The sequence below is a fragment of the Corvus cornix genome, chromosome 4, assembly GCF_000738735.6.
Source record: "Corvus cornix cornix isolate S_Up_H32 chromosome 4, ASM73873v5, whole genome shotgun sequence".
NCBI classification, from domain to species: domain Eukaryota; kingdom Metazoa; phylum Chordata; class Aves; order Passeriformes; family Corvidae; genus Corvus; species Corvus cornix.
Window position 1 is genome coordinate 1,274,090 of NC_046334.1, and position 15,764 is coordinate 1,289,853.

At 51.4% G+C, this 15,764-nt stretch overlaps 1 protein-coding gene across 1 annotated transcript; it reads right to left on the minus strand.

Moving 5' to 3' along the window:
- Positions 1-5,521: 5,521 nt before the first annotated feature.
- Positions 5,522-8,383, minus strand: LOC104696815 (16 kDa beta-galactoside-binding lectin). Its single transcript, XM_010411306.3, has 4 exons — positions 8,252-8,383; positions 6,509-6,588; positions 6,207-6,378; positions 5,522-5,734 (listed from the first exon to the last, which is right to left on the minus strand). The coding sequence occupies exons 1-4, from the start codon at positions 8,366-8,368 to the stop codon at positions 5,591-5,593; spliced, it is 513 nt and encodes a 170-aa protein (XP_010409608.3). The 5' UTR covers positions 8,369-8,383; the 3' UTR covers positions 5,522-5,590.
- Between the last annotated feature and the right edge of the window lie 7,381 nt (positions 8,384-15,764).

A 15,764-nucleotide genomic window follows, 5' to 3' on the forward strand; every position in this document is an offset into this window, starting at 1 on the left:
CAGGCACCGTGGGAAAGCACGAATCTCCCTCTGGTAGCTTGAGGAAAGCCCTGGTAAGGACAAAGCAGTTACACTTCTGACACATGGTGCCAGTTCCAAGTAAAATCTCCTTGTACAAAAACAATTCCACTACGTTACATTTGTGAGTTAGTTAGGAATAGCCTTTTTCCTGCGTCAGCATCCCTTAAATTATTATTTCCAGTCAAAGCAGGCCAGCTCTCAGTAAGGCCTCATGTGCTTTTAGCGACACGCATGTGATACAAGCGCCAGGAAAATCTAGTCATCCAACTTTAAACTGGCCTTTTTTTATCAGAGCCCTTGGGCGATTGACAGGCACGAGGAATTCACATCAGATGCTTTCCTCAAGACTCAATCTAGTAAAGAGTGTTTACATACCAGGGTCTGTCGGTTGTAAGTTTGCACACAAGATCTTCTATGAAGATTACCTATAAAATCGGTCAAACCTAGAGCACCACAAGAGTTTATGTGTCAGTTTGTCTATCACCTTTACAACTCAGCTGCTGTCATGATTGTTTAGGCTGGTAATTAAGAGAAGCAAATAAAGCAAACTGGATAGCATTCCATACTCACTCCACATAAATCCTGTCCTTTGCAAAACAGGGAACAGAGCGAGCTTTTCGTCAGAGAGCCCCTGCTTTAAATCAGTGTGAGCAAACTGAGGCACACCTAGAGACCCCATCACAGGTTTCTCCGTGCCTCATTCAACCATCCTCCAAGCCAGTGTTTACATAAGAGCTGTTTATCCCTTTATACCTCTCCAGAGGGGATGTGTCCCGACCATGGCACAGTGTTATGGCTTGGCTGTGTTCCCACAGGAGTGCTGCTCGTGCCTTTGCACACGAACCAAGTGTTGTGCAGCTCTGGTGTGTTACTGGGGTTTTCTATCCATGTGTTACTGAACAATCAGCCTTTGTGTTGTACAACTGGATGTGTGTCTGTGGCCAGCCTTTGTGCAGCTTCGTGTGCATGAGCGCCAAAAATCATTGCAAAAATCTGCTTGCTTCTTGCCTGTTTCAAGATGTCAGGATGTCAGGGGGATGGAGCCAGCCAGGCTGAGCACCCTCAGACAAGCTTAAGAGGGGTGTCAGTCTGGCTCTGCCTGCTTTGGGATTAGGAAAAAAGGCTCGTTTTCCCCTACACCATTTAGGAAACAGGGTACATGTGAGCCAGGTAGCTTTTTCCTCTGTGGTTTGCAGCCTGCGGCCATGGCCTTCTGCTATGGCTACACTGAGAAGCAGGGGGACTTCACATGAAAAAATCCAGCAATGCTTTTAAAATTCTTGCTCATTTTAGCACTAAATGAACTTACAGAACTGAAATGCAAAAGAAAAATAAACAAGGACATAATTCAGCTGGGGAGGGTAAGAGCTGGTGAAAGTGTGATGGAATACTGGGGAAACTGCTCATGAGGTGCTTGTGCTTTTACTGAGGTAAAATAAAACTGTGATTAACAAAAGAAAAAAAAGCACACACACACACAAGAAAATAAACAAGACTCTGGGCAGCTTAGAAAGGATGAAATTGGAATATGAGAAGCCCTGGCAGGAGGTTTTGGGAGATAAAGGGGGCCCTGCACAGAAATTTCTCGTGGCTCTTCCCGCCATAAATTTGGCGGGAACCATTTTACCTCACAAAGGGCCCCCCCGCCTTAGGGGGCAGCTGAGGGGAGCCCTGTTGGTGAGGGGCTCTGGACACCCAGCCCTCACCAACACCTCCAAATACCCCCAAAAACCACAGCAGGGCTCCCTGCCCACCCCTCCTGCTGTGTTTTTATGGCAAACACCTGTGTGACAATCAGGGCTAACGAGGGACAGCTGCACTGGGGCAGTCGGACAGGAGTGCACACCTGAGGCAGTGCAGGAGGATGTGCACCTCATCCTGAAGGCTGCTGAGAAAAGGTGAGGAAAGCTACATTTCTATGCGGGTTTTTTTTCTCTTCGTGGGGCAGATTGGCAGCATGGAGCTGGTTTGGGGGTTTAAGGGGGGAAAACATCCCAGTTTGTTGGAAAGCAGGAGTGTCAGGTGTGTGGTTTCCAAAAGGAGGGAGCATGCTGGCCTGGGAGGGTGCCCACACCATGGGGCTTTCGGCACGGCAGGACTTGCCCTCATCCCTCAGCTCCTGCCCACAGCCTGCACAGGACAGGTACAGGGTCTGTACTCATCCGACCCCAAGGATATCCCACCCCAGCAGCATCCAGTCATGTGCCCAGACCCCCATCACACCCTGGGAAAGGGGAATGGTGAGGTTATGGTTTCCTCCGTGCTGCCCCAGAACAGTTACGAGGTAACTCAGCACAAGGTGCGAGGCTGACTCTCTGAAGTGAGCGGTAAAGTTCCCTTTGGTGTGCAAATGTTGGTCATGGGGCTGAGGGAGTGGCAGCTGAGGACGAGAGGGAGGAACATGGCAGTCACCTTTCGCAGTGTTAACCTCGTCGTTTTGTACTCAGGTTGTTGATTAGTTTCATATGTGTATTGTTTGGAAGAAATTGTCAGGCAACGTTTTGCTTGTAAATTCCATGGGAAGCGACCCTGCTGGCCTCACCAGAACCTGGGCTGCCCCTCAGCTTCCCTAGTACACAGTTCCTGGCTGCACAGTGTCCTCTGACTGTCTTTTGAGGCTGTGACAATCAGTGTCACACGCAGCCTCGTGTAGCCAGTGTCACTTGGATGGCCTATTTCTGTCGAGTGAAGTTAATGTGAACTGCTCAGGGAGAGGTTATTTTCTGAGAAGACAAAGCTGCTGGTCTGTCTTAGCCCTCACTGCTCTTCTAAGTCCTGCATGAGATCTTAATTCCTGTCCAATCTATTGTTTCCAAACTCATCATTTTTTTAACAATTGGTTATTTGTCCCCATCTTCCAAGGTGTGAGGTGAAAGTACACATCACTTAATCTGTGTTGATAAAATCATTTAGGTTAGAAAAAACCCTTCAGGTCAAATGCAGCTGTTAACCTAATACCACTGAAGCCACCACCGTGCCCCCAATGCCACATCTCCACCTTTCCTAAATACCTGCAGGCATGGTGACTCCACTGCTTTCCCTGGGCAGCCTGTTTCACTGAAGAAATTTCTCCTCACACCCAATTAAGTGTCCATGTTATACCGCAGCCTCACAGCTGTTTTGTAGGGGGTTTTGAGGTCCCATTTTCCCTCACCATGATGCTGTAAAGAAATGCAATGGTGACTGCCCACTGCACGGCATTTAAATTCAAAGAAGAAAGAAAACCTGCACCCTTTGGCCATGTTGTGGTGCTTTCTGCTCCTCCCCACAGCAAGAAGGGCTCAGCCTTCTCCCAGCAATCTTGACATGAGTTCCCTGTGTAGTTCAGAAGAGCGCACTTGGCAGGGACAAGCATCGCTTTGCCATTCACTGTGACCCTCTCCTCTGTAGCAGGCCACGAGTTCTGGCTTTCCCGATGGCTCCAGCAGGAGACAAAGCCTTGTCACCACTCCAGGAGCCAGCCAGGGCACTCTGCATTTACTGGTGTCACTTAGAGAAACAGGATTATTTATAGCTCTTGGACATGGGAGAAAAGACTCAAGCAGCAGGAAATGCTGGCAAAGGGATGCTTCCTTCCTACCATTTCTCCTGCTTTATGGTCTCCTGAGTGGTAACTGCCAGTGCTAAAAAGCAGGATAAAGCTAATTCATTCTTGTGGAAAGTCCAGGAGGGGGGATTAGCCCCCGGGAAGGTGCTGTTTGTACCCTGAGCACTGCAGTCAGGAACACTTGTGGCTAACCTACCTGGCAATCAGGACTGCCAGCTTAAGGGCAAAAAAAATGGGATTAGCTTTATTCTTGTCAGTTCTGAGACACACAGACCTCACCTGACCAGGGCAGCCTGGAACAGACACACACACACAGAGCAGTAAGCTCGCCTGTGTCCCTGCTACATCAGGGCCTTGTACTTTTTTAGTGTCACACACCTGAATGCACTTACCTTCAGCCAGGTAATGTGACAGAGAGGGAAAACAAGACAAGAAGTGTTCTCCTTTCCCCAACTCCCCACCCCAAATACCCTGCAAAACACAAAAATCCCAAGGCTTACTTGACAAGGTAAAGCACCAGCCAGATTTGTCTCATCCTTTCCCTAATACACACACCCGAACCTCTAAACACTTAGCCTCCCATCCCATAAATGATGCAGTAGATGCAGGACAGGAATGAAACCCTCCATTATCCGTGCCCCTGTCCTGCAGCACAGCCAGGCTCCGGCTGTCTCCCCTGAGGCTGCCCAGCTCCAAGCAGCTGCTGCAGTACAGAGTGGGACAGTGTTGCTGACATGTAGGCAGCCTGTTGGCCTCTCCATAAAAAGCTTGGGATGGCTGAAATACTCCACAGAGTGGTATTGCCCTACCCATGCAGCTGGCCCAGCTGCTAAGGAGCAGCCATGCCTGGATTAGCCAACAGGGATCACATTCCAGCAGCAGAGCAGCATTTGGCTGAGAAGGCCTCACCTGCCCAGGCTGTTACTGACTGAGCCGCACCAGGCAGCGGAGTCACACAGCCACAGAGCCAACCTGTCCAGGCTCTCAGTTCCTCACAGCATGCAGGACTTCCTTACTTTCCATCAGGTCCTCAAATGCCACAGCAGTCCCTGCTCCAGCCCTGTCTTGGGTCAGCATGACCAGCAGGCTGTGGGGAAAGAACAGTAGCAGACATACTCCAAGGCATTGCATGAGCAGAGAGGCTGTAAGCAGAAGAGACTCTTCACTAGGCTTTTTTCCTTCTTGGTCTGCCTAAGTGCACTTAGTTGTGTTCAGTGCACTCAGGATTAAATGCCCCTGGTAACTTTGTTGGATACTGCCCTTTAGCAGGGAAGCACTCCAGACGCTGCCCCACAGGCAGCCACAGGGTTTGTCACCCAGACCTGACGTGTTGCTCAGCCCCTGACTTCATGGTACCTCATCCTCTGTCTCTGGCAATGTCAACACCTCAAGCCATGAGCAGCAGGGACAGCCTGGATTCTCTAAGTCCTCACTCCTAAGCTTTCTGTCAGGCTTCACCTTTCCCTTCACGTCTTTTCCCCAGCAAGGGCAGGTAGCCCAGCCTGCCTGCTCTTCCCTGCTCCTCAGGTACGCCAGTGCCAGCCTGCAATGCACGCAACTGCTGAGCACGTTCTGGGAGAGCAAAGCTTTGGCAAGAGCACAAGCCATGCCCTGTGCTCCGTGTCAGTCCCCCATCCCCAGCAGGGTGCAGCATTTCGTGGTCAGAGATGGCACAATGAACACCCAACATCCACTTGTTCCTGGCTCAGACTAGTCCTACACTTGAGAAACCAGACAGGGACCACTCACCATAGCCAGCAGGGTGAATGGAGCAACTACTGCTAAGGCAGCTTCACTCAGTCACTCATGCTCTGCCTGGCTCGTGTCTAAGTCAGTACCAGCTGCAAGGCTGCAGTGTAAGGAGGAAAATGGCTGGATACGCATCCCCTCCTTGCCCACCCCCACAGCACACACAGAAGCAAGCAGATTAGAGCAGGAAACAGCAGAGGAAGCAGCCATTGCAAGTTTGGGTTTATTTCACTACACAGGGGGCAGAAAACAAAACAAACCAAGCTATAGCTGTTAGCTGAACTTAATGGCTTTGACTTTGAAGTCACCCTCCACAGCCAGGTATTCAATTTTGTCCATGCCCAGCCGATTCGGGAACTTGAATTCTGCCTCGGGCAGCTTCACTGTTGCCTCGGTTTCATCGAAGGAGATGCACATCTGTAGAGAGCCAAGAGAAGGAAGGAAGGAAGGAAGGAATGAAGGCTGACACATCACAGCTCCCAGGCTTTGCTCACTCCCCACCACCCCCAATCTGGGTGCAGGACAGGCGAGGTGGTTGCTGCTGCCACCATGGCCGTGCTCAGCAGCTCAGTCTCTTCCCTGCCCAGCAGAGGCATGAGAAGGAAGGAAGCTTCTGCAGCTGTGGGATGAGACAGACCTAGTGTCAGTCTCACCTCAGTGCTGTTACTGCTCCGAGGTGCTCGGCTTCCAACAGAAGGCCAGAGCGGGGCACTCAACACATGCGAGCTGCTGGGCACTGACTTGGCTTTAGCTGCCAGACTCTTCCCCTGTGGCTCATTCCCCTTTCCATGCCTGCTCCTTCTGCACCACAGAGGCACAGGGCAGCATTAAAAAGCTGTGCCCTTGGCCCCTCAGTGCCAGGGCTTTGAACACACCCCTGGGGCCTCACCTCAATCTTGTCACCATGCTGGAAGGGAAAGTCAGCCTTCCTGTCCTCCTCCCCCCACATGCCATCCTCCTTGGAATTACACACAAGGGTGTTGACATCCCCGTGACAGTCAAAGCGAGGGTTGAAATGCAGCATGAGGGTGTTGCTGTTCTTCCCGACATTCACAGCAAACCTGGGGAAACAGAGCCAGTGCAAAGGGGGTGCCTGCGCAGCAGCTCCAGCTGCCAGTGCTAACAAGCTGAACACAGCAGGAGCTCTGGCTTCCCCCAGTGCCACATCAATCCATTCGCCACCTCACTCACCCTTTGGCATCAGACTGGATCTTCCCTTTGACCTTGATGCACTCACCAGGCTCAACGTCCAGCTGAGTAACAACCACTCCCTGCAGGGCCAAACCACAGGAGTTAGTCTATCCCAAGGCAAGGCTTCCAGTCCTGCTTGGGCCAGGGCACAAAGCAGCTCTGTGCTGGAGGAAGGGTTGAGTCAGGCCAGCTGCCTGTCCCAGCGAGCACTGGGGTCTCCCACTGCCCTAAGCAGCATAAGGTGACAAGGAAGTGTGGTGGGTTGGCCCTGGCTGGATATCAGGTACCCACCAAAGCCACTCTGTCACAACTGGATGGGGGAGAGAAAATGTAACAAAAGGCTCATGAGTTGAAACAAAGACAGGGAGATGCCACTCACTGATTACTGTCACAGGCAAAACAAAATCAACTTGGGGAAATTAACTGAATTTATTACCAATTTAAATCAGAGCAGGATAATGAGAAGTAAAATAAGCTTTAAAAATGCCTTCCCCCCACTCCCTCCCTCCTTCCCAGGCTCTGCCTCCTCCCCCTCAGTGGTGCAAGGAGACAGGGAATGGGGGTTATGGTCAGTTCATCACAGGGTGCTTCCGCCACTGCTGAGGGAGAGGAGTCTTGCCCTGCTCAGTGTGGGGTCCCTCCTGCAGGAGGCAGTCCTCCCCTCGAGTCCTCCACGTGAGCTACAGCCCTTCGCTAGCTGCTCCAACGTGGATCCCTTTCCACAGGCTCACAGCCTTCTTCAGGCATCCTCCTGCTCCAGCACAGGGTCCTCCACGGGCTACAAGTGGACTTCTGCATCCCTGTTGACATCCATGGGCTGCAGAGGGATCATGCTGCCTCACCATGGCCTTCACCGCAGGGTGTTATCACAGAGGCATTCCTGCTATCGCTGATGGGCTCAGCCTTGGCCAGCACTGTGCCCATCCTGGAGCCTGCTGGCCTTGGACCTGGGGGAAGCTTCTGGCAGCTTCTCACAGCACAGAAGCAACCCTTGTAGCCCCCTCTGCTACCAAAACCTGGCCACACAAGCCCAGTGCAGGAGGTGATTCACCAGCTGCTACAGGAGCAGTGTAACTGAGCTCTACTTAACTGTGTGCCGGGTCAGGTAGGGAGGCCAGTTCCAAATTAGTTTGCTTGGGCACTGCCCCCCAGCCCCCTCATGCTGTCTTTGCCCTCGTGCCTGCTCCCTGCTCTACCCATACACAGACTGCCGAGGTCAGGGTTACTCGAGTCACTAAACTGCTCATCCCCACGGCACTAACTCTGGCTCTGGAATGCAGCCTCTGCGCCCGGGGCCGTCCTTCGAGGAAAGGAAAGCTGCGGGGGCAGAGGTGGGTTAGAATACACTGTCCGACTGCCTTCCTCTCCTGTTGCGTTACGAGTTAACCCACTCCTGTACCCAAAAGGCATTTTTCCAGAAGAAAAATACACAGCTTAAGGGAGAAAAAGTATAACGGGTCTTGAAACTACTGTAGAGTTGCAAATGGACCCAAACCTTCAGAGTACTTGAGAATATAAACATTCCTCAGCTTCCCCACTTAGATAACACACTAAAGAAGAGGAGAAGAAATACGGCTGGTCAACACTAACTATTCCTCCCACAGCCATCAATCTGCCTTGCATTTCCTCCCAGCTAATCCTTTTCTCCTCCTATCTCTGGCACCAGGCCCAAACCCTACAGGCAGCCCAGCCTTAGTCCCAGTCCTGCTTGGCACACCACCCCGGCTCGCAGGCGGCACTCACTTTCTCCATGCTGCAGACACCGGCCCCAACAGGCAGGACACCCCCGAGCCCCTTCTGCACAGCACGGAGTGACGCAGCGCTGAGCTCCAGCAGCCGAACTCGCTCGGGCAGGACCATCACATGATTGGAGGGGCGGGCGAAGAACGGGACTGATCAATGGCAGCTGTGGGGGCCGGAGCTTCCCAGCCACTTACAGGGGGCAGCGGGAGATCTCTACTGATACTGTTCTTTGCGGGCAGCTTGTGTATGGTTTTAAGAACTAGCCATTGTTTGCTTTGCGTGATCCTAGAAATCCTCACTGTAAGCTCTCCGAGCTGCTATGCAGCGTCTGTTGGCTCCGATCCTGGGAGCCGGTGTGGCTCTGTGCTAGGAGCGAGGTGGCTGCTTTTTGTTCGGCGATCTCTGTCTAAAATCAGGGTTGGGAGCCCTCGCGTTACTGCTGCAAAGTGGTTGCCTCTGTGGATAGGGGTGTTATGTTCTCGCCCAGGCCAGCCTCGTGCCTGCAAGGAGCCTGGATTGGCGGGAGACCCTGGCTACAAATCCTCGCTGCTTGCAGTTAAATGAAAGCCAAGGGTTTGGTACAGCCCACGTCAGCATTTGAAAAGTGCCTAAAAGGTTAAGGGTGGTGGTGTGGGGCTCTAAGTAGATGTGAGAATTCAGGCTGCGGCTTTTGGAAAGCAGCACGATCTTGCTGGTTCCATTCCAGTTGCAAAAGGCTCCGGAGGGAAAAGAGAAATGCTTTGTTATGGGAGGAAGAGGCCGGGCAGGGCTGTGTGCAGCCGCCAGGACGGGAGAGGAGGCTGCTATCCCAGAGAGTGCCCAGCGCCTGGTATTCCCCTTCCCTGTGCCGCCGGAAAGCACTGAGCATGACTGCCCCGAGGGTCTTTGCAGGGCAGGGAGGTGAAGGTGGAGCGGCTGCAGTGCTCTGTGGGGCTGTGTCACTGGATCGGCTCGAACCTTTGCATGGGCTTTAGCAGCGTCCTCGGGCCTCTGTGCCTCAGTTTCCCCCATGCCTGAAGTGACGCTAATGACATGCAGCTTCCCAGTCCTGCCTGCAAACCCGCAGTGAGAGCTGCTGTATAAGCGCGGTGTGCTGCTTGCTGGCTGAGCCGTGGCCAGCCTGCGAGGTACCTGTCTGCAGGTCACTTTTGGAAGGGCTGCGCAGGGCATCTCACAACACAGTGCAGGAATTTATGGCTGGGTTGTGGTGGGAAACACGCTGCCCTGCAGGAGGCTGCTGGAACTTTATTAGAGCTGTTACCGGAACAGCATCCTGACTCCTGATGCCATCCTTTGCCCCAGATATCCCCCACACCCATTTCAGAACATTCCCGTGGCATTTCAGCAAAGCTGAGCTGCGTTTGAACTAAAAAGTCACAAGCTCGGATTGCAGCCCTGTGACTGGGGTGCATAAAAGAGGGCAAAATGCTGACTGAAAGCGCTGTAGGGAAAATCCCGCACAGGCTCTCACCTCCAGCTAACTCCCTGGCCATCCTATGCACATACAGGAGCCATACTGAAGTCAGGAGTTGACTGTGGGAGCAGAGTTGGTGCAGGTAGCAAATGCCACTGAGAGCAGGCCCCCTCCACGGAGAGTTTGGAAAAATCCCAACTAATTCCACCTTAAGTTAGTCCCGTTCTCCAGCGATGTTAGCCGGGATCACGTGTTAGAGACAGGCTTTAGGCGCCTGCTCTCCGCGCCTGAGTTACTGTGCAGTTGTTCCCCTGGTCGCTGGCACGTGTGAGGGGTTGAGCAAATTCTGTTTGGCCGGCTGGGTTTGTGTATTTGTTTTCCGTTCAGCTCTGTGAAATCCCTGGAGACTTCTCTCCTCATTTCAGTGCTGGGCCCTCTGACTCCCGAAATGCAAGTTTCATGTGAGCTGCTCTTCTGGCCTGAAGTTTCCTCCTCTGATCCTTCAGACAGTGGATTACCTTTCTAATAACACACGGAGACTGCACCGTTTGTTTTCCTTCAGTGCTCTGCACTGGCAGCCTGGTTGGTTTAGCAGCAAACCCTTTGGTCTTTAGATTTAAAGCACTCCTTGTTTGTGAGCTCTGTGAAATCAGCAAGGTGCTTATTCTAAAGCTACAATGCTGAGTTGCCCCACTGTCCTGCATTTTTCCTAGGGATTAAGTGGCAGAAAAGTAGGGGATGCAGTGGGTGTCCTTCCCTTTCAGAGGGCTGGTAAAGGAAGGCAGGCTGCAAAGCAAGGCCACACTGGCCAATCCCACCCCATCAGGGATGATCCCAGCCTCTCTGCACAACGTGAGGCAAAGTGCACCTTGCACTCACAGCAGGGAGGGACTCGATGCAGGCAGGCAGAGGATTAGGGTGTGTTTCAAAGGCCTGGGGGAGGAAGAGAGAGACACTGCCCTATGCAAACCACTCTCACGCCCCAGGTCCAGCAGGGGATGTTCTGAGAAGAAACCCTGGGCAGAAGAGCCCGAGTGAGCCTTACCCGGGTTGTTCCAAGGGACTGCAGTAAGTACAGGCCCTGAGAGAGTAGTGAATCGCACCAAAACCGGGCGAGGAGACACTTCAGAGACAGAGTCAGAGAAGCGGGTATTTGTTTTATTCGGCGCGCCGGGTGTGTGGGGATCGCTCCTCCAAACACGCACACCGGTGCTCCCTACAACACAGTATTAAGGGCTAAATTATGAATATTCACCACATTCTTTGGGACAGGTGTGGTTATACAAATTATTTTTCAGAAGTCATTAATATCATTAGCATATGGGCCATGCATGCGCTGTGTGTCCTGGCGGTCGCACTGAGGAAGGCTCCTCTTCTTCCTCGGGGGTCTTTCTGACGAAGACCAGTAGTCTTCCTCACGGTGCACTTTTCACCTTTCTCCCTGGGCATGCGTAGTCCTTTGAGAAATGATTCAGCGGTCTCTGAGATGATCCTTGTCCCTTCTATCTTGACAAGATTAGGGTGAATTCGGCTTCTTAGGTTTTGTGATTAACATCTGCTGTCTGAACTAACATTTGCTGTCTCCCAATAGTTAACTTGTGCTTCCATGAGTTAGTTATTGACTGCCCTTTCCTCAGTAGCTAGGGCACGTACACTGCAGGTGTTCCCATTTCAGGTGTTACAGCTCTCCACATGCTTTTGGGGAAGAGTGTTGCACCCACTGGCAGCTTTGGCAGAAGCAGGGAGAGAAGAGTCATCTCCTGCTCATCCAGAGTTGATGCACAGAGGAATTTCCCCGAATGGGGCAAATCAAGGCTAGCCTCCCAGTGCTTGGCCTTGCAGGCTTGCTTGTGGAGACAGGGTCCTGCCCAGCACTAGATCCCCAGCCCAAACTCTTCATTCACCTCTTGGTTTGCACAGGCTGAAGGCAGACAACTGGCCAGTCTGATTTTCTTGTAACTCCCTAGAAACGTCCCACATTTGCTTCGGAAGCAAAGGGTGCAGCATGCTGACTGTTACTCTTTTTAATATCCTGTGAGGAAAAATACACCCTAGCCACTGGCAAAGTCATATCCCCGCTAATCACTGCTGTCATTAGAAATGGCTTTCCCCTGGTTTGGGGAGGTCTGAGGACACACCCTGCTGCTGGCTAACTCAAGGATCAGGGTACACTGTGCCCTGGGTGACGCAGGGTGCGGAGGCCAGCGCCTGCTGGCTCTGCCATCCCTGTGTCTGGTTTGTCTTGCACCGAACCCACACGCACTGGTGGTTGTTGGTGCTGCACATCCCGAGTCGCTCACGGCTGCAGCTGAGAAAGAGGCCCCCCTTCTTGCAGAAAGAGTGACTGGAGGGCTTCTCCTCCTTTGGAGAATGCATGCAGCCCCAGGGCCGGCACAGCAGTTCTGTGCATGCGCCACCCTGGGAGGGCACCACTGCTTCAGCCAATGGCCCTCAATCACTTACACTGACCGAGCAGGGAGAAGAACTGCTCCAATCCAAGGATTGTACTGGTAAAATAATGACAAGAAAAACCCCTCATCCTTTCCTAGTGTGAGAGAAAGCTTACAGTTCGCTTTAAGTTAGGGTTTGTTTTTTCACTTTCTTTAGGGAAGATTTGTTCTTGTCTCTGTAAGTCATTCTCAGTTCATCAGGCAAAGGCTGTGTCTTTCTCCCACGCCGTCTTTAGGGAATATTTGTGTCAGTACTGTCTGGACGGGATTCTGTTCTCAGTAATAGCCCCCAGTTACTCTTACAACCTAAGTATTATTCTGTTACAGCATAATAGATATATACACTGTATTTCTACATACACTCACAGGCTGTTTTCTTTCTCTTGGTGTATCTGGGGACTTTAACTTAAGCAATCCTCTGTTTCTGCTGTTGAAGTGTCTGCTTCTCTCTCTTGCTACGATAGCACATTAGTTTGTCTCATCTGAGAAATTTCTGCCTTTTTGCTTGGGTAGTCATGACCCCCTGAAGAGATTAGTTGCACACAGTTTCCCTGGGCCCTTCTGCAGAGCTGGCTAAAACAATGCTCTCACCACCATGGTATCTTCCAGCCCCCTGCTCTCCGTGGGGGAAACTCTAGGGCTCGGCTGGGTACCATGGAGGAATAGAGCCAGACTCCCAGGAAGAAACTTCAGCCTGCTCTTGAAAGACCAAGTGACTCAGGAGCCACAGTCTGCTGTGGCAGGAGGGTGAGAGGCCCTCCCAGAGCCTGCCAGCACTCAGGCTCCCAAAGCACTGCCTCAGAGGGAAGTTTGTGCCAGGAAGGTCCAGCTTGCACTGGATACCAGTTGGGGTTGTGTGGCCACATGTCACTACAGCGTTTTTATCCCTGAGGGCTTCCTGATTTCGGCTTTCCCTACATTAAAAGGGAAGCACCTCTATTCCAGGTTAATTATAAACGAAGTTAATTATAAAGAACTTCTTGCACTATCTCAAAGTGATGAAAGGAGTTGGCTGATTGTGTCACTGGAATTTAAAGTATGTCTCCTCATTTTATTTCCCTTGTTAACACTGACCCAAGCTGATAATTCATGTGTTTCTCTCATCTCTCAGTGGATTAGATTTAACTAGAGCAAATTGTTAACTACCCAGGAGAACTAGGCCTTTGTTTTGTTGGACTCACTTCACTTTGGCACCTCCCTCCTTAACCTTTTAAGTTTGCAGGTGGCAAACACGTCACCTCCGAGTTTACTGCCTCATCTCAAAGGAGTTGTTTGCATTTGTTCCTCACTGGATGTCCCTGCTACTCTAAAGTTAAGAATCCAAGTCCATCTTTCCCTCGTCTTTGCAGGTCACTAGAGATCTTGGTCAAGCAGCTGTTGCAGTGGGAACTTATAGCACAGCCCCTGGGTTACTGACCCTTCAAGTTTCCTTGAGGTCTGTCAACTCTGGCAGCTTTAAGTACTCGTTTTTCTTAGCAGCACAGTTGTTTACTTTACATCTATGACCGCACTGCAAACTTCTGCAACAGGGAGCAGACCCTGGAACGCTCTTCACCGGGATATAGCAGCAGGATAGCAGCACTTCCCAAGCCTTTTATATTCCTGTGGTCTAGCCCCAGACAATCTGGGTTTGATTTGCACCTCGTGATCAGCTGCAAGGGGACTTGTGTGGGGACTGAAGATGGGGAACTATGGATTTTCCTATCCCTAACCCACTGAATAAAACCTGTACAGGCCTTGAAGGTGTCCACATGGTGGACAGGGGGTGAGGAAAGGTAAAAGAGAGGGCACCTGCATTGCCCTCCCCAGGGTAACTGTAGCAGTAGAGCTGGTTAGCTGGGTCTGGAAGCCATGTGACTGAAACGAGGTCTCAGTGAAAAAGGATCATCACTGGAGCAAGCCTTCTGAGCAGCTTTCATCTTGAACTGAGGCGCCTGCACCAGGCTGGAGTTCCAGCCTTTGTTTTGTTTCCTCTTCATAAATCAGCTTTTATTGTATCGTGTCATCCATAAAGTTAAAGCTCCTGGGGTTTTGCCAAGTAACCTGGGATGCTCTTCTGAAAGATTTGCCCCATTCCAGGCCACAGGACTGGATCTGTGTTGTCATAGTAGACACATCTAGGACACAGTAGACACATCTGTTGATCCTTTTATATTATCTCCTTAGAACTGTAAGGCTTGATTTTCCTTATGTCACTCTAATTCTGCAAAACCTGCAAGGCAGAGGTTTCCCTTGCGCTGAAAGACTGTGAAGCAGTTTCTTGTTTTGGGACTTTGCTCTAATCAGTGGAGGAAAACCCCTCACAGTGACTTTGGACAGGGTGGGACCAGTGTCCACAAAAGCATTTCAGCAACCTTAGGCTGGACTGATTTAGAAGAGCTCTCTTCTAGCCTGACGTAGCACATACAGCATGCCAGGATGGCTTAGAAACTCAAGCCATCTGGAGTTCTTTCCCGCAAAAACATGTGTGTGCCAGAATTGGTCTCCTTTGAGCCACCCACAGTGAGAAGGGATTGTATTTAAGCTGGCTCAAGTTTCTTGAATTCAATTTTAGGCAAGAGAAAATTGTTGGCAAGTGTTTGGAAAATGCCTTGGAAAGAATATGCCGATTAAGAATGTAACAATCTTTGAAGGAACCTTAACTCTGTCCATTTGGAGTCACAAGACACTGAAGAGCCATCAAAATGATACGTGGGGTGAAGTGCCTTCCCCTTCCTGCCACCTTCTCCCCCAGTGATTTGTCAGCCAGATTTAGGGCTTACCCGAAATGAGTCATGAGTCATGAGGACTCCCTTAGTTCACAAAATACCTCTGAACTTCTCTGGGTTGAGGTGCAATAAACAAAGAGACACTCAGGTTTAAGATTGAAATGCTTTTATACAGCAGCTGTAAAAAAGTATCAAGCGCAGGCGGGTCATCTGATTGTCTCCCATTATTCATGATAGGCCATTTCACAGGGTGGCATCTCATCTGATAGGTAAAGAGGAAAGACCCGGTTAGAAATACTCACATGCACACACAAATTTGGAAATGCTTTTAAAAGTGGAAGATCAGTAAGTCCTGCTGGAAAGCAGGAGCATCATTCCCAAGCACCGTGGGCAGATCAGAAACGCTGCTCCTAAACCCCCTGAAGGCTGTGGTGATCCTGGCTGGATTCATAAAAGGATTCTGGCTCCAGTGTGGTGAAATGAGGCAGTGGTTCAGAGCCCTGAGCACTGCAGGCTGCAAGGGAAAGGGAGGGCAGACAGGATTTGTCACTCTGACAGGAAGGATTGGGAGAGTGTCAGTGGTGGCAAAGGCCTCAGCCATGCCTCAGGCGCAGGGTTGCAACCTCAGTCCCACGAAGAGCACAAGCCCAACTGGCTGCCCTAATGCAGCCACCACCTCAGCAGCCAGCAGAGGTGGCAGACTCCACTGAGACTCTGCCCTCCCATGGCAAATGAGAGTCTGCAGCAGGGTGTGCCCAGCCCCAGAGAAGGAACAGCCTGGCAGCTGGGCTGCACGGAATCCCACAGCACCTGGGGAGATCTCAGCCCAAGGACAGGCGAAGAGCACAGCACGCCTGCCAAAGTCCGCAAGGTACCAAAATCCAAGGGAAGCATCACTGCATCCGCCCTCCCCTTTGGCCGCAGGTGGGAGTAGGACTTTC

Coding starts and splice junctions, on each gene's coding strand:
- LOC104696815 (XM_010411306.3), bottom strand. CDS start 8,368: ATGGTCCTGCCCGAGCGAGTTCGGCTGCTGGAGCTCAGCGCTGCGTCA. Junction 6,589..8,251: donor GTGTCTGCAGCATGGAGAAA/GTGAGTGCCGCC, acceptor TTGGCCCTGCAG/GGAGTGGTTGTTACTCAGCT. Junction 6,379..6,508: donor ATCCAGTCTGATGCCAAAGG/GTGAGTGAGGTG, acceptor CTGTTTCCCCAG/GTTTGCTGTGAATGTCGGGA.